This window comes from Chionomys nivalis, chromosome 4, assembly GCF_950005125.1.
Source record: "Chionomys nivalis chromosome 4, mChiNiv1.1, whole genome shotgun sequence".
NCBI lineage: Eukaryota > Metazoa > Chordata > Mammalia > Rodentia > Cricetidae > Chionomys > Chionomys nivalis.
In genome coordinates this window covers 31,901,468-31,925,024 of record NC_080089.1, presented here as the reverse complement: position 1 = coordinate 31,925,024, position 23,557 = coordinate 31,901,468, and the positions used below count along the sequence as shown (strand labels likewise).

The following is a 23,557-nucleotide window of genomic DNA, read 5'->3' as shown; positions in this document are numbered from 1 at the left end:
CAGGAGGATGTTCATTTAGCGTCTAGAGAATGGATGTGGCCTCTGTTTCATGGACCACAGGAAATCATTCAGGTCAAATTCTTGATGGACCACAGCATCTGGGTAAGTTGCACAGCTTGCCAGGGACTTCTTGCTCCTCTTTGCCTTGGGCTCAGAGAGGTGCAGAGTCACTGAATGATACTTTACTCCTTCGGAAACACGTGACCCAGACTCAGATGAAGGCTTCAAACACAGGCGCTTGAGAAGGTTAGTCATTAGTCTTAGAAGCCTTAGTCATTCTTTGTATGACTGTCTCTTATTGTCAGTGATTGGTTGACTCACTTCCCCCAACTCAGGGGACAGATTTTCCATTGATAAAAGTCTATTTTAAGATGAAAGTGGCATCTTTCTAATCCATAGAATCAAGTGGGAAATATGGCTAGTTCTCGAAGCTATAGAAAGCTCCTCACATCTTCCCGGAGTCTTCTACAAGTATTTTCATTGTCTGTCCGTGCAACCTTGCGTGACTTTGTTCCCATCAACACTGGATAAGCTCACACAGTCATAGGAAAGACGCCAAATGAGTTCCTATGGCTTCCACATGCCAGCTTCAGTCACATTTGTCTATCAAGCGCTCTCTACTGCAGCCTTTAGAGCTATGAGTCTTGTAGTCATAGCCATGGGACTCAGGGGTGACCATGCTGGTAGACTTGGCAGTTTCTCACCCTGATTTCACACCCCCAATGGCTGGTTGCTCCAGAACACGGCCAGCCCCTAGGTTCACAGAAGGTTTTCTGCAGGTGAAAAAGCCACTGCTACATCTGGGTGTCATCTGTCTCATCAATTTCGGACAGGACAAAGTTAGGGTTGTCGTAGCCCCTCTTCATCCTGGCTCTGGCGTCTTTCTCGTTGTAAAGGCACATGGCACAGTGGGGGGTTTCCACTTCCACCGTCTTACCAAAGTTATGGAAATCCACTCGGTACTTCCCTTCCTTGGTCTTGGATACTATGGGGACAAAACGGTAGCCCCAGAGCACTTCCTCTGGCACGTAGGATGTGCGGACCTGGCAGGTTGCACTGGTGGATTCCACTGTGCCATCTAAAAAGACGACTAATTCAAAGTCCTGCTGGGGAAGCGTTTCTGCTGCCATGTGGAAGAAAGGACTGTGGTGGTCGATGACGTGGTAGATTGTCAGCGGGGAGATGAAGAACAAATTCTCGTTGCCTGTATCGACGACAAAGTTGATATTGGTCTGATCCAAAATAATGGTCTCTCCTTCAGGAGTGATGGTGGTCTTCAGGAGCTTGCCGTATATGTGACTGCCAATCAGAAGGCTCTTCCTCAGGTTAGCCACTCGGATGAGGAGGCAGAGCTTCCCACCACGCTTGCTGATCACCGCAGTCTTGCTGAAAGTGATGGTCTTCGCACGTTTTTTGGGTCTAGAGATCTTGGCTAAGATGGCGCCACACATGAAAGAATTGATGATCACTCCGAGAATGGACTGGAAGATGAGCAGGAAAATGGCAGTGGCACACTGTTCCGTTACAAACCTGAATCCATAGCCTATGGTCACCTGAGTCTCCAGAGAAAACAAAAAGGCTGCGGTCATGCCATTAAGGTTCTCCACACAAGGAGTGCGATTGTCGGGTGGGTAGAACTCTGGGAGGTCCTTGTGAACGTAGGCTACCACATACCACAGGAGACCGAATAGGAACCAACTCCCCAGGAAGGCTGTGATGAACACGGTCATTTTGTACCTCCATTTGAGGTCAAGTACGGTTGTCCAGATGTCCACAAAGAATATAAACCTTGACTGCACGTCTACATTGCCAAACTCTATGTTACACCTACCATCCTTGGAGACCAGCCTTGCTCGTTGCCGTGAACGCCCGAAGATGTGCGTGACAAACCATTTCCGAAGATGTTTGAACATCCTCTCTGTCAGGGCCCTGATCTGAAAACACATCAAAGGGGGCAGGTAAGATTACAGTTGGTGCAGAGGTGATGTGGGTGACTCACATACACACTCAGCCACCTCTGAGAAGAGCATTCAAATCATCAGGCTGGTTACTCATTTGCACACACCAACTACTTTGTTCTGGGTGCCAGCATAAATCTTACATGGCTGCTACGTCACATAAGTGGAGAAGACACCAAGTGGAGAGTTACTAATAGCTAATATGTTCAGGCATTTGCTGACCTCAGTCAGTCCCACGGGGATTTAAAAACGGGGTCACCGGTGGGGCGATGATGGCACACATATTTAATTCTAGCACTTGGGATGTAGAGGCAGGCAGATCTCTGTGAGTTTGAGGCTAGCCTGGTCTACAAAGCAAGTTCCAGAACAACTAGGACTGTTCCACAGAAAAACCCTGACTCAAAAAAAGAGGTGACCCATTATAATCTCCACTTTTGCTTATTGGATATTATGCAAATCATCTCCTCTGCATTAAAATGTAACCTATTGCTATAGAATAATTTTTTGTGAAATCATAAGGCTAGGACACTATTTGTATTTTTGTGATATATGAAATAATTAACTGAAAAAAAAGGAAATTCATCAATATATCCACTAAATTGTCTTGTCTGCTCTACCAATACATCAAGAGACATCCTGACCCATTTTAGTTCCTTTGTTTATTAAATGAAGTCTTAGAATACCTCTAAGACTGGAAAATACTAGATGACGTCCCCTAAGTCATACCCTCACCCGTGCCCACCAACTCAGTGCCAGTCATATTTCGGCTGACTTATCAAATACTCTAGCCTGAAGCTGTGCTCCCCTAAAACACTTGTAGACAGGACTCCTTAGCAGAGCTCATAGCCGAGCAGGTGATCTCGCAGCCTCTGTCTGAGGATGCACATGCCTGTCCTTGCTTTCTCACGTGTTCTGCCAAGACTTTCAACAAAAATAGAATGAGATTGGCCATTGGTATTCCACACTCCCCTCAGCTGGGCTCCATGCTGATGAACACTGACTTCACCTAACTTCACATGTTTTGTGAAGGTAGAACCGTGTCTAACTCATTCCTAGAGCTCACCTGCTAGTTCAGACTGAGTGTTTACCACTCTCTCCATCAGCGTGAGTGGGTGATACAGGGGCTGGATGAGGCCCTTCAGTGTGTGAGAGAGAAAGAGAAAGAAAGAGGGGGAAAGGGGGAAGGACATAGGAAGGGAAGGAGGGAAGGAAGGAGAGGGAGAGAGAGAGAGAGAGAGAGAGAGAGAGAGAGAAAGAGAGAGAGAGAGAGAGAGAGAGAGAGAGAGAGAGAGAGAGAGGTTTCCAGCAAAACAGTGTTGGGGCTTTCCCCTAAACAGTCAACAGCAGTGAAACTCAAGGGTCTTAAGCCTAGAATACCTCTTCCTCTTCCCCCACCCCAAAAAATCAAGGTGTGCCCATTGTGGTTAACACGGTCTTTGTGGTATTTTTTTATTAAATGCAAAGATATTTTTAAAAATAGATCTCAAAATCCCCCTTGAAAAATGTGTTTGCTCATAAGAACTAGGAAGCGAAACCAGCTTGGCGACACATTTTAAACAAAAGCAATATTCCTCAGTGTCTTGTTCATGGCCTTAACCCAGGTGAAAAGACAAGGGGCTGGACCAAGCAGAAGCAGTGAGAAGCAGTGCACAGACATAGCAGAGGGTTGAAATGGAAAGGCCAGGCTTCAAAACTAAGAACATGAAATAGATAGCAAGAGAGTTGCATAAGCTCTACACACCCAGAGAGCTCTGTCCATCCCTCACAGACCTCAAGTCCCCAAGAGTCACGGGAGAGGATGGCCCCAGGTAGGGCACACACAGGGCAAAGGCTGGTTCCTCCCTCCCCTTGCTCACACACCTAGGTGTAGCCTGGTCCACACTTTCAAGTGGCAGATTCTCCTGCCGGGGTTCATGGAAGCTCACACTTTCTTACAGGTTGGCTCCCACCAGTTCTAAGACCGGCATTACCCACGGAACCCACACACCCTTCACCACATGTTACAATTCAAGATGAATTCTGAAACACCAAATTCCAAGTTTTTCATCCCCTCCACCATTCTCCAACCTTTCTAAAATTTGCTTCACTTTGAAGGTGAAGGGTATTCCTGTAAAATGAAGTCACATCCCCAATGAAGTTTGGGTTTTCCATGACCGTGCCAGCAAAATATGACATTCACTTCCTGGCCTTCCAAGTGGTAGAACAGGAGCAGCTAGCAGCCCACAGAGCGTTCCCCAGGCTGTCTGCACTTACCAGCACTCTGGACACACTCCGTTCTGCAGCCTCCATCGTGGGAAAAGCAAGCAAGTGGTGTTATTGGGAACTGTCTGTAGGAAGACTGACTTCTTTTAGAGCCAGACAAATGAACCATAAGCTTCTGAATGATGTTTACTTGGATTAGTTTTCAGCAGCTAACAAGTGGAGTCATGTGGTTTAAACTAACACAAATGATTGTACTCAGACCAAGCGTGGAGTTGGGTATATATAGATATATTTTTTTTCAAGCCTCACATGGCTTGAATACCATCATGCTAAGACATGACAAACCACCAGCTGAGATCCTGGGCAGCAAACGTGGATTGGATCCCAGCATGGCCCCCCTCTCTTTTGCCACGGGCTATATAGCCCTCTTGCCGTTCTCCTACGTCATGCCAAATAACTTTTGGCTAGAAACAATTAGTTATTATCAATCTCCCAGTCAATTTTCTGAAACATAATAAATACTAACCTTTCCGAGTGGTCAAAGATACAGGTGGATGGAGAGACATAGACGGGGACATGTTTGCAAGACAAGAGTAAGCTCATACCAGGAAGAAACAAGATACCACATTAATCTCCCTATACAATAGCCACTGTTATGTAAGACACTGAGATACCATTGTGGGGTTTCATCTGGAAAAACTGGACTTTACTGGAGGCGCACTTTACACGTACTGGATTAGCATATGGTATTGATCTGTTTGATGAAAGAGTGAGGAGAACTAAGAAAGCAAGTAAATCCATCCACTCACCAAACCCATCAGCCACACAGCGGATCTGCTGTCATTCAGATCCCACGTTGCCAGGACCGTGTCATTTAATCTAACCACAGACATAGCCGATGTGCATTTATGAACGACTGGGCAATTAGAGATTATCGCCAGTGTCTTGGGTTATATAATGTGTCCCGGCTTTTAGGTTCCTTCCTATTGAAATCAGTAAATCTTAATAGCAAGCAAAGGGCTGCACATTAGCTAATGTTTACCCGCGTATCCTTGGTGGCTGGCAAAACAAGTGGGTTGCATTATTGCTACTTGCTCTTTATGCCCCAGCATTCTTGTTCCATAAATAGAACATTTGCAGAAAGCAAGAATTTCCCAGACACTTGCTGCTCATTGGCTGTCTGCGTATTCCTTAGGATCTGAAAGATAAACAAAACTCTTCCTGTTCTCAAGGGACTCACAGTCAGATGAGAAGGTGAGCTGACTATGTCAGAACTCAATGTGGTTTATGTAATCCCATAAGTACAAGTTTTCCATAAGATTTCCTATTAACTATGGATCTATCCTCTGAGGTTGTGTTTTGAGCAACTGCAAATGCCTTTCTGTATGCATTAAACATACTCATGTATCATTAGTCCATAGGGATACGCTGACACTACTGTGTGTACTAGTCACTGGGTTAGACATCACATAAGTAACGGCTGATTGTCCTTGTCAATATGCATCTCCCAGGTGGCCCAAGGGAGAGAAACAAATGAGTCCAAACAGACCTAGAGGACTGTTGCTGTGATAGGAAACAGCAGGTACCCTCCAGGGAGCGCCTGTTGAGAGCAGAGGCCAACCCCTAAAGATGTGGTCTAGTCACAAGTAGCAAGGGCTTCATAAACAGTTGCTGAGTTATGATAAATAAACGGGTGGATGTGTTTGTAAATGGTGAGAACTGATGGTTTCCCTTACTGCTCAGTAACCATCACCTCCCCCACCCCGAAGAGCTACTTTACAAGAAGTCCTGTGACAATGTAACAGTGAGACGTGTAACTGTGGCCACTCTGCATTTAACTCTGTGTGTGTGTGTGTGTGTGTGTGTGTGTGTGTGTGTCCCAGGCAAGAGCAGCAGAAGAAAAACAAGTGCATTGGGAGAAGAAAGAAGACCCAAGATAACACACCGGAGAGAGTGCTAATGGAAGCTGGTGCAGCCTGGTGCTAGAAAGTCAGGCGGGGCCAAACCACTCAGAACTGCCACAGACCCACAGGATAAGCTGGATCTGAAATGAACGCCCATCCTATCAGAGCGACAGAGACAATCTGTACTTCTAAGTCAGCCTGAGACACCTCTGCGTAAAGGTCCTTGAAAGCAAAGGTATCTTCCTCCAGAGTAGGCTTGTTGCTCTAAAAACACACGCTTCATTTGCATGCAGCATTTACTCCAGCAAAGCTAGCTCTTCCTGCTAATAAGAACTGACACGTAGAGGTTGTTTGGGGGGCTTCTGTCCAAGAATACTTCATGTTGGTGAGGGGGTTTCTCAGGGCACTTACCACTCTGACCTTCCCCCTGCCCTGGCGGCTCAGTGACCACTGTGTATGAGAGATGGGGGTCAATACTTGCATCCCAAGTTCAAATTACAGGGGCTTTTGTGCCTTTCAACTCGACTCTTCATGGCTCCTATGCAAGCTCAGCTAACATTGGGATATTTCTGGAGTCAGTTGTAGGGAATGTGGACCAGGTGGTCCAAAATCAGGTGCCATATGATTGTCTCCAGTCCCTTGGTAACTCTGATACAAAAGAACTTCACGTTTCTCCAAAATTGGTCTGCCTCAGACCAAGAATCAGTTGAAGTCAACAAACATCTCTGGGTTGTCCACAGTCATGCATCCCTGGGACTCTGGGTGTCCTCTCTGATGTCTTAATAGATTTGGGTACATGCTCTGCTCATTGACCACCTACTAAGTACCAGGTACCATGATAGGAACAAAGAAGGAATGGCCCTTACTTTGCAACCACTCCCGGAGAAGTCACTCAGTAATTATCATGCACTAAACTAAAATGGTACCCATGGGCTGTGTGGAGATGGCCTCTTGAGCCCATCTTTGCTGAAAAGTCCAAAAAAATGCAATTGCTTCTGTAGAGGGCTTCTTCTTTTCTGTGGAAATCATCTCAGGATGGCTGAGAACAGCCTCCCTGTTGGATCTAAAACCCTGCAGAGCCCTTGGAGCCTCAAATCTCCTGACTTTCTGGGCTGCCTCTCATCTGTCTGGGACCCACAAAGTGGGAGACCTTTGGTTGGGCATGTCAAAACTTACCTCTAAGGTCCTTGGCATAACTGAGCATCTGGTTCATTTCGGGTAGAACTCAGGTTGGACTCAGTTCTTCTCAACCTTACATCCTAGGTATATGCCCCCATGCCTTTGCCAGGCTAGACTGGGTAATGCATGGGAAAATATGTCACTGCTGGGGAGTAAGTGTGCCTCGTGACTTCTCCCACAGGAAATCAGAGTAGCCTATCTGGAGTGTGGATGCAACATAGGTCTTCCAGGGTCCTTCTCTCCTTCCCGAAGGAAGCTCGAGAACAAGCTAGAGGAACCTCATGGTCTAGGGCACCTCACATGCACACAGTGCCGAGGGTGTCTCTGGGCCTCCTAGCTGCAGCCCCATTATCTGAATGAGTTGGTGTGTTTTGCATGGGAAGTTATAGGAAGATAGGAGATGTGGGCCAAGAGTGTTTCCCAGAACAGGAAACGACCAGAAACAGCTTTACAAAGTAGAAGTGTTCTAACTTGTGTCCACAGGCCTGAACTTGAACTCCAACTGTGCCCCTTAGTGACCAGGTAAGCTGAGCAAGTCACCCTGCTTTCCTGAGCTATCTCCTCATCTGTGAGATAACTCAAATGCTATCCTGCCAAATATCGTATAGCAGAACACACAATCTCCCGAGAGCATATGACAGACAGTGGGAATATTTATTGATGGTTCCCAAACTGAAACCAGCACAGCAGTTTAGCCAAATGTCACCAGCTCTTACCATCATGGACTACCACATAGTCAACCTGTAACTGCACCAGAGGAGAAAAGGCTCCTTAAAGGGGAGGGAAATATTCTGGCCATACGTGGCATCTATGATTGATGCTGGTTTCAGAAAGCCCACTTCCTGTTAGGAGTAGGCAGCCTAGGAAAAGCAAAGATCATTCATGAAGATGTCATGAAGATGTCAATAAAAAGACAGAGCCTTTTTTTAGAAGGGCCTGGTACCTAGGCGCAATGCAGATCTTGCTGCCATAGCAACTAACTAGAGTGTGACCAGCATCACTGCGATTTACACTTGTTCCCTGAAAGGGCAGTCTCTTCCCTGAAGCCCACAATCATGTTTTGGTGGGCAGACAGTGTCACAGACATCATTGACAAATGCCCTCTGTTCACCCTAGGTCTGCAAAGTAAGAGTGCTTGCTTTGCAACCATGAGGACCTGAGTTCAAATCCCCAACAATCATGTAAAAAAGCCAGGTGAGTAACTTAACAACCCGAAAGTTTTGGGGGTGGAGACTGGCAGATACCTGGAGCTCAGTGACGAAACTGTGAGCTAAAGGTGAAAATTGACGCTATGGGCTCCTTGCTTGCAGAAGTCATGTGAGCATGCACCACTCTGCATAGGATTGCTTTGTTATAAAGATGTGGCAACTCATGGAAGCTGCTAAATAATACGTGGAAGGCCACTGCAATGATTTAAAGTCTGCACTTTCAGGTTTTAGATGCTGTCTATCTGACTTGTGGATTCACTGTGCATCCTAAGAGGATCACCAAAGATCTCTGCTTCAGGCCCCAGTGGGAGCTCCGGGAACTCTGGATAAGCCAGGCTGTGAACAGCCAAAGCCGCACTCAGGGAAGATGTCCGTGAAGTAGTACCAGTCTTGGTGGCAGCACGTGTTGGCCGTGGTAGATGGCCATGGTGTGGATGCTGGGAACTTCTGTGTGACTTCCCGGCAGATTTCCTAGTGCAACTGTTTCTTAAGGTCCTTTGGAAATGGTGGCACGCACTGCCTTGCAAAGGAGGACGCTTGGTCTCGGCTTTGTCCAGAGTTTTTAAGAGGAGCACTTCCCCGGGGTCTATGAAGATGGGAACAGAGAACAGACCTCCATCCCAGGGGGTTAGGGGACATGAGAAAGTGGCAAGGACTCAGTGGAAGCTCCCAAGATTCTGCCTAAAATTTTCTTAGCGATCTCCCCATCTAGGCCCAGGAACACGACGCCTTAAGGAGGAAAAGCTCTGCTTTATTGCCTGAGTTGACAGGGGAAGAAAGTTAAAAATGAAGACTCTTGTCCCCAAAATGGATGAAGATAATGACCTCCAACCCCTCCTCCAGTCTTAAAAAGTGAGAATAAGGGCAGAGTGACAAAAAGAAGGGCCCCGGGAGGCTCCTCTAGCCAGCTGGTCACTCCAGGAGACATTGTTGCATGCTGTGTGTACAGCACCCCCTGGAGCACAAGAGAGGCACTGCTTACGGACATCGTGGGGGCCCCAAGCACACACACAACCTGCATCAATCAGTTGCATTTGGATTTCATAACAGTTCTGAGAGCCTGAGAACTGAGGCCCAGAGACGTTATGCAACTCGCTCAAAGCCACAAAGTAGAAAAGCAAGCATAAAGCTTAGAAGGATCTTTGTTTTTAAGCTCTATGACATACTCAGAATATGTAAATAGCTACAGAAGGCAAACATGATTTCCACACTTGCTCACTGTGTGCGGGAATGGCAGCTTGGCGCACGTTTCCCTGCTTTGTGTGAGGAATCACTCAAATGGTGTGAGCTACTAAGAGATGAAGAAGGGAGGTCTGATTAGAGGGGAGAGAATGAGGTTTGGGGTCAAGAAAGAGCCTATGCAAAGGCACCACGAGGGGACTAGAAGGGCACAGGGCACATTGGATTGGGTCTGAGGGTCACTGGTGTCACTAGATGTGCCCTTCAAAGTCCTGGACAGTTCAGAAATGGTCAAAATGCCGGTGAAACAAAGAGGTAACTGTGGGTGCAGGAGAAGACTTGACACCATCAATTTCTCTGCTTCACCGGGCAGTGGTGGCACACATCTTAAATCCTAGCACTCAGAAGGGAGAGTTTGAGGCCAGCCTGGTCTATAAGAAAGAGTTCCAGGACAGGCAGGGCTACACAGGCAAACTCTTGTCTCTGAAAAAGAAGGGAGGGAGGGAGGGAGGGAGGGAGGGAGGGAGGGAGGGAGGGAGGGAGGAAGGAAGGAAGGAAGGAAGGAAGGAAGGAAGGAAGGAAGGAAGGGAAAGAAAACTCTGCTTCCTTCCTTCTTCCTTAAGCCAGAATGGGCAATGGCCTGCAGTTGGAGGAACAGCACCCTCCACTTGGAGATGCCATAGATGTCTACAGGATGTTTGCACCTTCTTCAGCTAACAGTTCAATCTGATGGTGAGGAAGAGACTTAGAACTGCCCAACACACAAGGCCACTGTCTGGACAGATGGGACAGCTCCCTTCAAAATCCTGGGTACAATCCTGGGCAGATAGGGTGGGCCAGACTCTTCCACACAGGGAGAGGACCCCCTCTGCCTCTCACGAAATTAACTTTGACTTGAGTTTTCAGACTTGGTCTCGGTCCAGGCCTTCCTGAGAGTACTTGCCCTAACAGTAAATTCTGATTCCTAATAAATTTAGGATTGGAAATTAAATTAACACAACGATCCAGAGGCTTGACTGGTCTAATGGCCTCTGATTCTTACTTCTATTAAGCAGAGAACATCTCCCCTGGAGGTGTCTGGGCATATAATCTTACACAGAAACCAGTGTATCTTCTCAGCAGGCAGCATGGGGCAGAAACTGTGAAGCAGTCATATTACACGCACAGGAGGATATTAGATATTTAAAGGAATTCTAGAGTGGATTATTTTATAAAGTGAGGAACAATTTTTTTGCAAATCAAATAATCACCGAGCACTCATGTGTCTCGTCACAGTGTGTGTTTGGGTGGAGGCGGCGAGGCTGGAAACGGGACACATCGATAATGACACGATTCTTAAATTTCACATGTCAAGCCACCCACCTCAAATGGCACAGCAATCTCATGAAAGAATTTAAATGTTTATAAAACTCCTATTTATTATGTGCTCGCAAAACCTGTTATTAGCCTGACCCTTCTAACTCTCTGTGGTTTGGGTTGCTATTACATCAACTCACTCCTTTCAGCCCAGAAATAAATGAATTCCATATGAATGAGAGCCCCAAACACTGTCTGCAACAAGACCGTAAGCTCTGCTCTAGAGAAAAGATAATTTCCAGCCTTGATATTACTTACTGAGAAGGGTAACGGTCCACTGAAGCCTGGGGAGGAGGAACACGGAAACCAGTATCTATGTCCTGCATCCACAGGCAATGGTTGTCTCAGCTCAGCTTGATACACAGATAAAGCTGGGGGCCTTCAATGTCAGCCCTTGTGTTTGGAGAGGCATGTAGAATGCCTTCTGCTCCCATAGTCTAACTAATGTTGTGTATTTTCCTGTTCCAGTCCCATCGAGTCACCAGGGTAGAATGTGGCAAGTGGGTTTGAGGATTTGAATCAAAAGGTAGTCACTGATTTGCTTATACTGGGTGTTGTACGACCATGTAGTGGGTCAGCTTCCTCAGCTGTAAAGGGTATGTACCTTACAGACAGACAGACAGAAAGAGCTTCAACAGCCTTGGGGATAGCAAAGAATGGAGCCTAAACTTACCTTAGAAAGTACTGCCACTCCTGAAGGAATAGAAGGGATGGGAGGAACAGCCCCAGGGACACCATTGTCTGTGCAGCCTTTTACTCTGGGCTCCTGTGACCCATGTCAAGCATGCACTGCATGGCACTTCCTGAAGGGTAAAGAAAAGGACACAGCTTGAGGTAGCCCATGGAATAGCTGGGGACCAGTCTTCCTGTAGCTTCTATTGCTGTGCCCCAGGGGACCTTCAAAGATCAATTATTACCTGTTTGGGCTTGAGCTCTGCCAAGCCATCAGAGTTACATTAATGGGGAGGCACGCTATCTACCCTTCCACATCAAGGTGCTTTCTGGGAAAGCCCTGGGGCCACAAGGAAACAGAGCCAGTCGTCTCTGTGACCCTGCAGTTTCATGCCACCCAGCCACCTTCTGTGCATGCCCGGTTCCCATCTTCAGGGCTCCACTTTTGGGTCGTTGGAATGGCCTCCTCCTTGCTACAGGCAGAACCCATGAAGAGTGTGGTTCTCTTAGAATGACATCACAGAGTTTCCCCACCCCATTCTCTCCAGAACTACAAAATATTTTCATTCATCCTTGTATGTAAAAACGTGACCTACTCTTGTGTCCATCATTGAAATGAGAAAGGCAAGCACAGGGGACATCTTTCCAGGATTCATGGCCAAACCATGCCTGGCAAACAGCCCACTGCAGCCCCAGCTCCTGAGAGCCCAGTGGAGCCTGGTCTGACGCACATTCACCCATGCCTTTCCTCCCTCTCCGGGTACAGTGACCTGGAAAGGGTGGAGGAAGTTCTGTTTCCTTTCCGCCTCTTTGTCCTTGTCCCTCTATCCTGATCAAAATGAATAGAGAGAAGCTCCTGGGTGTCAGACCTCACTAGACTGCAGATTTGTGCAAGGTGGCTTTGTTATAAGGCGGATGAAATGAAATCCACCCCTGTCCTGCACAAACACTTGCCCCCAGATGTTTATAGCAGCTTTATTCATTATGGCTTACAGGAGGAAGCGGTCCTACGTGGTTTTCATTCATCCGTAAATAAGAAGTGGCATGCCTATAGAATGGGAAATTGTTCATCCCTGAGGAGGAATGGCCGTCTGATGGAAGCCACAGCATGAGGGAATGCACGATAGCAGACTTACACTAAGGAGGCCAGATAGTCTACGATCCTTCGCCAGACATGTTTGGGATAGGCAGACCTATGCAGAAAGAAAAGTAGAGAAGTGGCTGCCCAGTTGCTGGGATGACTGCCAATTGTTCTCTAGAAGAAAAGGAAATGGTTTTGATATTGACTGTGGTGATAGTTGCATAGCTTTGTAAATACGTTTTTTTTAAAAAAAAAATTACTGAAGAACGCTTCTGATGGCGGGATTGTATAATGGGAGTTATATCCTGCTAAAGCTAAACATGCACACCAAACTACCTGCGACAGAGTAGGAATGCAACAAACTTCCTCCCACCCTCACCCAGCTTCCGCCCCTTCAGACACCTGATGGAACCTCAGGCGACCCTGACTCACCACCGCCACGGCCACCCATTGGTTACCTGATCCTGGAGCCCAGAAAGCATTGTTTGGACATCCATCCTTTCTATGCTTCCTGGCTTTAGAAACATCTGCTCTCTTATCTGAGTTCAAGGACAGCCTTGTCTACAGAGTGGGTTCTAGGACAGTCACAACTTCTTAAACTTCTCCCAACCATAAGGAGCAGGGGGAGTCAGGTGCAACGGAGAAAGTGAAGTCCTGGGTCCCCATCAGGCTACACTGGATGGACTATGATCTAAAACTTCAGCTTCAGGGTGCAACTCCCCAACACCTCCAGGGCTGGTAGTTTGGGGCTTCTGCACCCACGAGTATTCCAGGCAAGCCTCATGCGGCCCTAAATAGCCCATAGTAAGTAAACGGAAAGATGGTCTCAGGCTCTTGGTCTAGTCACACCACATGTAGGCTTCCCACAGGAGTGCTTGCCCGACCCTGCTGTGAACATCATCATCTCTGGCTCTTGTCCTTTGTCTCCCTGCTCTGTCACTTAGCACTTCTACTATTTCTAACATTTAATTCTTTGCCCACAGCTCTTGTATTCTGGAGTCAGCATCATGGAAGCTAGTCTCTCCAAAGGGTCCACACCAACTCAGGGCCACTTAAAACCCTTCCTTGAGACTGGAGAGATGGCTCAGCAGTTAAAAGCCTGGCTGCTATTACAGAGGACCTGTTTTGATCTCCAGCACCCACGTGGACGCTCAAGACCCTCTGTAATTCTGGTTCCAGGGGTTCATCACCTTCTTCTGGTCTCCAAGAAACACTCATACACACAAAATAGTAATTTTTACAAAATTAAAAAAAAAATGAGAACAGATCTGAAGTGCCCCATAGTTCCACCACTCCATCCCTTCCCCATGCTGCCCACCCTACCCCACAGGACCCCAGGAGAGAAAAGAACTAGCAGATGGGACCTTGCTGCTCCAGAGGGTGACCGCTGGTAGAAAGATGGCATGGAGTCCAGACTCGGGATCCAGTCAGAGGGTGACAGGATCAGCCCTATAGAGTTTGGTCCCTTGGACAAAAGCAGAGCTGATGTCCTTGCTTGAATCCTGAGGAATGTCCTGCTCGCGAGTCAGCAGTAATTCACTGGACTCCACTCTGTGTTCAGTAGTCAACCTTTAAAAAGAGAATCCTTGAATAGGGTGTGGTGGCACAGGCCTTTAACCCCAGCACCCAGGGTGCAGAGGCAGGTGGATCTCTGTGAGTTCAAGGACAGCCTGTCTAGGACAGGCACGACTTCATAAAGAGACCCAGTCTCAAAATCAAAACAAACAAAACAAAACAAAAGAATCCTCACTTGGATTAACACAAATCGCAGTGACCTGGTTGACGATAACCTGGCCAAACCTAGGACCCCCAGTTACAGAAATGTGTGATGGTTTGGGGAAGAAACTTAAAGACAGCCTATGGCAATCTGAGCCCTAATTGCCTTGAGAAAAACTAGCCCAGTCCACCTGCTGAGCAAGTGCAGGCTCCCTTTGGCCTCTGGCCTTGAAACAGGTTATGTTCAAGTCTGGCTTGAATTCAAGCTCAGCTGTTCTCTGGGGAATGACCAAGTGCCCGCCTGGAGGTTTCCAGGGCTCATTTCTCCCATCTAACCCATGAGGGAAGGGATGGAGGCACAATTACTAAGCTGTTGTACATCCTCTCTCTCCTGCTCGCCCCTCTCTCCAGCCTGCACCAATGTTTCATGATTCCGCCTTGGGCAGCATCAGACTAAACCCGGACATGTCCCATCTTGTTAAGGCTCCCCTGAGAGGGAAGAAGACCTCCAGGAATTGTGAACAGATTGACAGCTGTGTTCAGCTGGAACTAAATTCCTGGGTCTCTGGTTCCTGGAGGTTATGAGGCCCAAGCTGCAATCAGCATTAAGACTGGGGTAGTGCCTACTGTCTACAAATACTTCTCGAATGAGTAGCAGTCAGTGAAAGCCAGTGGACTGGGAAGCCTTGTGTGCAAGGTCCCTCATGCTGTCACTGCTTCATACCCAACACCCCCTGAGGCCTCAGTGGCCTCTCTAACCGGGGGAAACAAGCTGTTCTAGCTGCTCAGCTAACTGGCTACCCCACAAATATCTAGGACAGTATGAAAAGCATACATTTTGAATTCAGAAAACGCTGAGAAGGCCATGGCAGGAAGGAGAATCAGTTCTCCCAGACACACTGGAGGCACTTTTCAGCATCTTCATTTTCTTAAGCTATGCTTACACGTGACAACTTGCAGTGTGGCATGTCATGTGCGGCCCAGGCATTTCACACGTGTTGAGGTCGTACTTGAGCATCTGTTTCCACGACCAAAGACCTGCTCATTTTTAACATTTACAAACTGATTTATCTTATTAAGGGTTTAAAAGTTTTTTTTTAAAAAAAGAACAAAGCCACACCTTTAAGGCAAATCTCTGTGAGTTCAAGGCCAGCTGGTCTCCAGAGCAAGTTCCAGGAGAGCCAAGGCTACAAAGCCAGTACCCTAGGACCCTATGCAAAAGCTTGAAGAGACCAAAGAACATGGAGGTGGAATAAAGAGATCAAAAAGATCTAAGCAGTTTGGGGATGATGAGGCAATCATGTTACAGGGACAAGCCAGAACAATGGGACCGACCAGGCAGAAGGACCGAGGAGGAAAAGGAGGAGCAGAGAAACGAAAATGAAGAGCCCCAGAATGAAACATGGGGACAGCGGTTAAATGAGTCAGAGATACGCCATCACATTTTATTGACAACTAATTTCTGTTAGTATGCCAAATTCTTCTGGCCAAAGGTAGGGTGTGTTGGATGAGTGATTCATGAATGAATAAAAATATGGGAAGGAGATATAAATTCCAGAGTGGTTTGAATATGAGAAAAAATTGGATGCCTTAAACTGGCTGGAAAATCTCGAATGTTCCATGAACTTCTCTTGAATCTAGTTTAGCCTCAAAATAGTTTAGGGACAAATCCGAAGAATGACATTTATGGGCCTTCATCTCAGGCATTCTTTATGCTAAAACAATTACAACCGTTCATGACATTGTTAGCTGTTGTTACCTCTACCATCTCCTGGGTAGACAGGAGCAGGGGGACACCAGAGACCACAAAGGCCAAGTAAATGAATGGCATTCACACTGTCAGGAAATCGGAAGCTAGCCTGCCTTAGTCATGATTTCATTGTTGGGTGAAACTCGCTAAAATGCATCCTTCCCCTAGGTCCGGCACACCTGAAGGCTGGCAGTACATTCTCGGCAGGTGTCCCTTCCCATGTGACTGAAGTCCTGTGGCAGGACTGGGGTTGAAGACTTGATGCCTCCTTGGCATGGCATTACCGTGGAAGAGAGGAGCAGGCAGTTGAATGAGTTCCTACGTGGTACCGGAAACTAGACTTTGCAGGAGTTACTCATGCAGACCTCGCAGTGATGCCCTGATAGACTCAACTCTGTTTTACAAGGGAGGGAACTGAGGTTTAGTGAGTGACTGCCACTGTTTGGAGTACTGGGACTGAACCTAGGTCTTGCAACATTCTAAACTCTACTAAGCTCCAAGCTGTGTGTTGTCCACCCCACTCCCACCCATCCAAGAGAAGTTAAAGAGCGCCTGTGAGGCAAAGTTGGATGGAAAATGAGAACCCAACCTGTGTCCAAATCCAAATCCCCTCAGGATTTGATCAATAAAGCAAACGAATTTTAACATCTACACACAGACAAGTATGTAGTCTGAACATCAATGCACAAAAAACAAAACAAACATAGTGATGGGAAATTGTGAGAAGGACTAAGGAATGTGTGGTAACTAGAAGTGGCTTCGAGGAGACCAGTAAGTGGGCATGGCATTTGTCTGTGTGTATTTCCTCCAGAAAAGGAGCCAGCGGACAGCTCACAGCTGTCTGTAACTCCAGACATACATGTAGTCCAAACATCAATGCACATAATGACAATGAGCCAGGCATAGTGGCACATGCCTTTAGTCCCAGCACTTGGGAGGCAGAAGCAGATAGATCTTTGTGAGTTCAAGGCCAGCCTGGTCTACATGGAGAGTTCCAGGAGAGCCAGGACTACTTAAAGATATTCTGTCTCATGAAAAAGTATGCGGACAATGTAGTGTGTCTCTCTTTTTTTTTTTTTTTTTTTGGTTTTTCGAGACAGGGTTTCTCTGTAGCTTTGGTGCCCGTCCCGGAACTAGCTCTTGTAGACCAGGCTGGCCTCGAACTCCCAGAGATCCGCCTGCCTCTGCCTCCCGAGTGCTGGGATTAAAGGCATGCGCCACCACCGCCCGGCCCTTGTGTGTCTCTTGAAGTCGTCTCATATTCACAGCTCTAGGGAAGCACTGGAACTGCTGTGGGCTCTGTGGGGTATCTGGAATCTGTTGTATACCATCTGCCCACTTCAACCAGTCTGTTTTTATTCAAAATCAGTTAAATATCATCTTATAATATTTGCATCTTTTAATAAAGCTCATAATTTTGTGAGAGGTGTCAACAACTTTCTATATATTTTCATTTGAGAAACTCTTCAGGTTTGATTGGAGATCTGGAACTGTTGGGCTCTAAGGTGTTCAGATTCCTCCAGTAGCTCCTGGGAACAGGATAGATGCAGGCAGGATGAGTTAACATATCATTAAATGTTTCTAGATATGGGGCACCTGGACTTTAGTGCTGGGCGTGGCCAAATTATCAAAGGTTTTAATAATCTTTGTTTAATAGAATCCTCCAAGGATGGGGCAGTTGTCTATTGATTGGGCCCATCTTATTTAAAGACACCTACGATTTCTAGATCACTTTTACAATTTGGGCGTAAATTTGCATCTTTTCGTAAAATAAAGCTTGTAGCTTAGAACATTTGCGAGTCATTTTCAAGAGTGGCCCAGTTGTAAAATCACTTTAGGATCAATGCTACCTTATTCTGGCTTTGTTTTCAACCCACCAAGCTTGTTGTTTGTGTTATTCTTCCTGCGGGGTTGGAAAGGAAACACAAGACACGCGGGGTCCCACGTGGGTAAACTTTAATGGGGGGGCAACAGGTAAGGGACGGGGGTGAAGAGACGAAAGGAAAAAGAGGGAGAGGGTTGAGGCGTCCCCCATTTTAAGGGGGCTCCAGGTGTCTGGGAGAAAATGTCCTGCTCATGCGTGGCTTCCCATTGGGCTGCTGGGATTTGTAGTCCAGAGGAATCCAGGTGCGGCTAGGAGAATGTCCTGCGCATGTGCGGCCTTGTCTCCAAAAGGAACAACAGTTTGGCCATGTGGGCCCACACATTTTTCTTCCTTATGGTTGTGGTCAATTCTGTTTTAATTATAAAGAATCCATCCGAGAGGTGAATGGATAGGAATTGAGAGGAGTTTGCATCAAAGAGAGTAAAACCAGCAAACTATGGGGGACTGTCAGTCCTCCTGACCAACAGGGTCAGGACCCACACATTGCCTGGAAATCACAGCAGTGTGTACTGCTAATTCAGGAGTTATCTTGGCAAGAACCAAAGTCTAAAATCTTGTTGAAAGTTCAGCCGGCACACTCCACCCAAATCCCAAAATGCCTTTAGTCAGAGAAGACAAGAACCCACAAGTCACCCTGATAAGCAAGGATCAAGCTTGGACTTTTTGTGCCTATAGAAAAGAAAAGGTATGGCTTCCTCTCTCTGGTATGGCTCTAATTTCCTTTTTATAAATATCAAGAATTATCTAGAAGAAATCCAAAAGGAGGCCTGTATTTTGGTACAGTGTATCACAGAAAAACTTTTAAGTTCCCTTTAGAACCCAGTAAAATATATTAGGTAATGTTCGGTAAAAATGTTCCAAAACCAGAAGATCCCATCGTGGGGGTCTGGTATTACGTTACAGAAAACACACTGACTTTATCAGCTGGAAATAGAAACAGCCAGAACACATTGAACACATTGACTGTCCTTTTTGGTAAAAGATACCTGAGTGTCTAACTAGTCCATGCTAGTCTTAGCACAGAGATAACAGGAGACAAGGTATATTTGGAGCAAGAACTAATGATCCAGGGTCTGTCAGATTGTAGGAAAGTCAGAAAGACTCTGTGGCCAGACACAGAAGTGCAGGCATAAAAGGGAGCTGTAGACAGGAAGAGTTCCGTGGTCTCTACCCAAGAGAGGGGAGTCCAGGCCTTACCACAATAAGACAAGGAAAATCAGTGTAATCAAGTAGAAATGCTGAGACATGTCCCGGGGTCTCACTCTGCTCCATTTGCCTCCCCACCCTTACACTCTTTATTAGATGGATTTTAAAGAGCCCCAGGTGCAGAGTGTAGAACACAGACTTTATTTCAGATGGTGGTGGAGAAAACAGAGTTTAACCAAGTAAAGTATTCCCAGGGGAGAGAGTGGGCCATGATTGTAGGGGCTTCTGGTCAGATTTACATTAGAAAGTAGCTTGGGCAGCTTCCTGTGGGGGTGGGCTTTTCTAAGTGATTGACAGGAAAGGGACAAAAGCGTGTAATGTTTTGAGGAAAGATTGGAATGTCACACCTGAACCCTAGGTAGAGGTTAGAGCCCAGATTCCATTCCTTGAACCAGCAGTCAGTTCTGTTGGCCTCAACAAAACCTTGAGGCTCCAACTTTTCATATGGTAATTAAATCTTTAGGGGATAATTGTGATGCTTCTATTTCTAAGATTACCAGGGAAATGGGGATGGGTCCATCCTCAATGTCTTCCAAGTCTGTGAATATCTAGCTAGCTACCTAGCGTTGGCAGCCCTCATGCCGGACCCCCTCTCTGTGTTTCCAATGAGATGGAAAGTCCTGCAGAGTGGAACTGTCTTCACCCTTTGCACAGGCCAACAGGGCTTCCTGGGGGGTCTTCTAGCATGATCCTGTGACCTGTACCTTATCTCTAACCGCAAGTCAAACTCCATACTCCATGCATAACTATCGGTACCTCAACCCCCTAATAACATCAAAATAAAAGGTTGACTGTGCCTATAAGCATGAGGCCAGACCCTCTAATCTCCCTGAATATCTCATCATTGACTCCATGGGTCCAAATTCTATTCACATTTTTTCCATGAGACACTAATAGCAGCCACTCACGTTTGCCAAGTTCACTCTTCAAGGACAAATGACTGTTCTGGAAAGAGCCAGAAAGCTCCTAGGAATTTAATCAAGGGCAACGAACCAGAAGACTTCCCTTAAGGGCAGTCACCTGAGAGAGCTTTGCTTGCCCTAATTCTGCAAAAACCACCATATTAACCTGTTGATTTCAAATAGTGTTCGGTGCATATTTAAATCGTCTCCCTGGGGACACGGAGGCGTACTGATAAACACTGGTAAACACAATTCCTGAACCCGAGCCAAAAACAGTGTTTGAAAGACATATTTGGAAAATTCTAAGTGGAAGGTACTGGCCTGTATCTAAGAGAATCGAATATGCATCATCTCTCTGAAGCAAAGGTGGTCCCATGAATCTAAGTAATGCGCAGGGTCTGCAAGTATCCCACGTGTAGAACACAGGACAGGACGGACAAGCAGGGCTTGGTGGACTCCATTTCTTCCTGGGGCAATGAAGAAGGTAATATGCTCTTTTGAGTGAAGAACTTATTGATCTAACGGTTTGCTGGGAGAATTCAGACTCTCTTTCTTGAAGCCTGAACAAGTCACCACCATCCTGTGGACCTTAGTGTCTTTTCTTTGATGCAACCAATAAGCTGGGCTCAAAGACTTAGGTCGGTGTTTTGGGGCTGTTTGCGACAGGATGAAGCTATAGCCCTTCCAGGAGTTCAGGACAATTAAGTCAGGCACAGCATTTTGGGGTTGTCAGTATTTCTGAGGCTGCCTGTCACTTGCATCATCCTTGGGTTCTTGCTGCTGTTTCTAAGATTTATTTTGTTTTTAATTACTTGCCACTGCACGTAAGTGTGTCTGTCTGAGTGCAGGTCTGTCTACATGAGTCCAGGTGCCTCTAGAGGCCAGAGGCAGCAAAATTCCTTTAGGACTGGAGCTAGATGCAGTTGTGAGCCAACCAAACTCATAATCTCTACAGAAGAGGTACATGCTCTCACCACTGAGGCATCCCTCCGGCTCATCACTGCTACTGCTTTACAAAGCCTCTGGCATTCTGTGGATCAGCAATGCTCCTCTTCCCGTTTTCTGGAAGATCCCAGCAAGGCAACAAACGATTGAACAATGACCACAGTGAAGATGGCTTAGGCTCTTCAAGGCTGGAGCCTGGAATGCGCGCCAGGACTCCTGTGACCTCAGTCAACTTTCGAGTACTGTTGACTTTTCCAAGACTCTCACACGCGGATTGTTTCCTCTACTTTCTTTTCCTTTGAAGACTTTTCTTGTTCATAGTCAGCTTTGTTTTTCCAGTGTCCACACCCTACTTTTCCATTTTCAAAACACATTACCCAGAAAGTCATTCTTTGCCCTTCCAGAGCAGAGCTAACATTCATGAATCATACGTGCTCCAGGAGAAAGAGTAGGCCGGGGGTGGGAGTGGGCGGGAAGAGATGCTCCTTCCTTTGCTTATGGTTTTCACCTGTGTCCCCAATCTGCCTTTTCTCCAGCAGGTGGGGATGAGCTTATTTGAAAAGACAGATCTAGGCCTTGATGCGAGGCTTGAGGAAAAGTAGGAAAGGACTATCGACCTTCCTTTGAAGGCCCGGGTTTGCCCTTTCCTTGGACATTACAGACGCTAAGCTGGAATCACTTTGGGTTGACGTTGGAACATTAAGGGTCAGTTCAGGTCTAGGGACCAAAGTCCTAAGGTAGCTGGCTTCACAGTGGCTTTCCTAAAGTAGGTCAGGACTTAGAGCCCAGAACACTCAATTTCCAAACATTCTGTACCCTAGGACCTTACCAGGCATTTCAAAGCCTATAACCCCACCTGAAAAGGAAAGGGAGAAGTAATGAATGGGGGTCCTGGGGTCCCATGGAACCCAGATATGAATCCCACCTCTGCATACACCAGGGTTTGGCCCAGTACTTTCCAACAGGGGACTTTGAAGGATGTCATGGGTCTCAGATCTTGATCTCTGTGGCTCCAAAGGTCAGTGAGGACCTGAGGTAGCAGGCTCAACAACCCCATACACAGGAAACCCTACAAATACCACCATGCCCCATGAAGCCAAAAAGGAGAAACTCAGGAAACATGGACTCAACCTCATTTTAACTCACCGCTGAGGGAGCCCAAGCAGCAGCAGCATTCTTGGGAGAAATGATCCCCTGGACTGCTAGCTTGGGGCTGACTCAGACAAGGCAGGGTAAACATTGTAACAAAGAGCCTCTAGCATTCAACAGCAGTGCTGTGACTCCAGGCATTATCAACCTTAGACTGTCACATGAAGTCATTCCTGTGTCCTACAGGGCCACTGAGGAGTTAGTACTCGGAAACCAAGCTGACTCTAGCTCCAACAGAATGCTTCACTTAAGGCCCACGCACCCAATGGTAAAGAAATTCTGGTTGCACCTTTTCCCCAGACAACCTTGCGTTCCAGTGCAGTAGAATAGATGAGAGGCCCCTGCAAAGCAGGAACACGGCCCAACATGCACCAGGCTCCAGCTCTCTGAAGCTGCAACCCAGACGGAGGTACAAAGATTAAGAGCAAGGAAAAAGCTCATTGCCTTTCAAAGCCTACTCACTCCTCAGGTGAGCTTTGGGGACCTTGCCAGATCTTAGGCTTTACTTCATTCTTCTGTATTTCCTGCTAGAATCAATCAGCAGCTAGATCTTAAGGAGTCTGTCTCTTAGTGACCTCCTGCCTGGGTTCCCAGTCCACCCTGTACCTCTCTACTACTAGACTAAACTTTTACTTGGCATTCCATGGCTTTCCAGATACACTGAGCCCCTCATCACCTCCTGGGAGGCCCTGTCCTATGCACCCTGTGACTTTCCTTGTCTTATATTGCCCATTCACCCTCATCCCCAATGCTGCAACGCTAGCTTAATGCCCCCTGCATGTGCCATGCCTATATTCTTATTCCTTATTCTCGAATGTTCTTTCTCTTGCCCCCATCAGGCACCATCCTATCTAGCTAAGGTTTTTAGGATCGTGCTATTTTGAAGTCTTTTCTTGATAGTGTAGAGTGTACTGCACTGGCCCTCAGCCATGGTTCCAAGACTGCCCTGCTGTGCAGAAGCCTCAGACCATCCCTGTATTTCTACTCCAGACATCACACATGTAACCTAGACTGCAAGGGGCAGGTCTCTACAGCACGTGTCCGGCCACGCAGTGTTGTCCCAGGACCTAGCACAATTCCCAAAACAGTCGAAATTTTCCTATTATACGCTTATGGAAACACATGAATATTTAAGATATCAGGCATAATATTAATATTTGTACAAGAATAAAAAAAGATAAGTGTCATCGAAAGTCTGTTTGACGAAAGAGGAAGAAAAGTCAAATGTGGGTTAAGTGAGGATAAAAGTTCTAGAACATACAGTC

The 23,557-nt window shown here is 46.7% G+C and overlaps 1 protein-coding gene across 1 annotated transcript; it reads right to left on the bottom strand.

Annotated features, from left to right (window-relative positions):
• Nucleotides 1-794: 794 nt before the first annotated feature.
• Nucleotides 795-4,247, bottom strand: Kcnj1 (potassium inwardly rectifying channel subfamily J member 1). The gene is made up of 2 exons (XM_057768889.1): nt 4,212-4,247; nt 795-1,934 (listed from the first exon to the last, which is right to left on the bottom strand). Exons 1-2 carry the CDS (start codon nt 4,245-4,247, stop codon nt 795-797), a joined length of 1,176 nt encoding a protein of 391 aa, XP_057624872.1.
• Nucleotides 4,248-23,557: the final 19,310 nt, after the last annotated feature.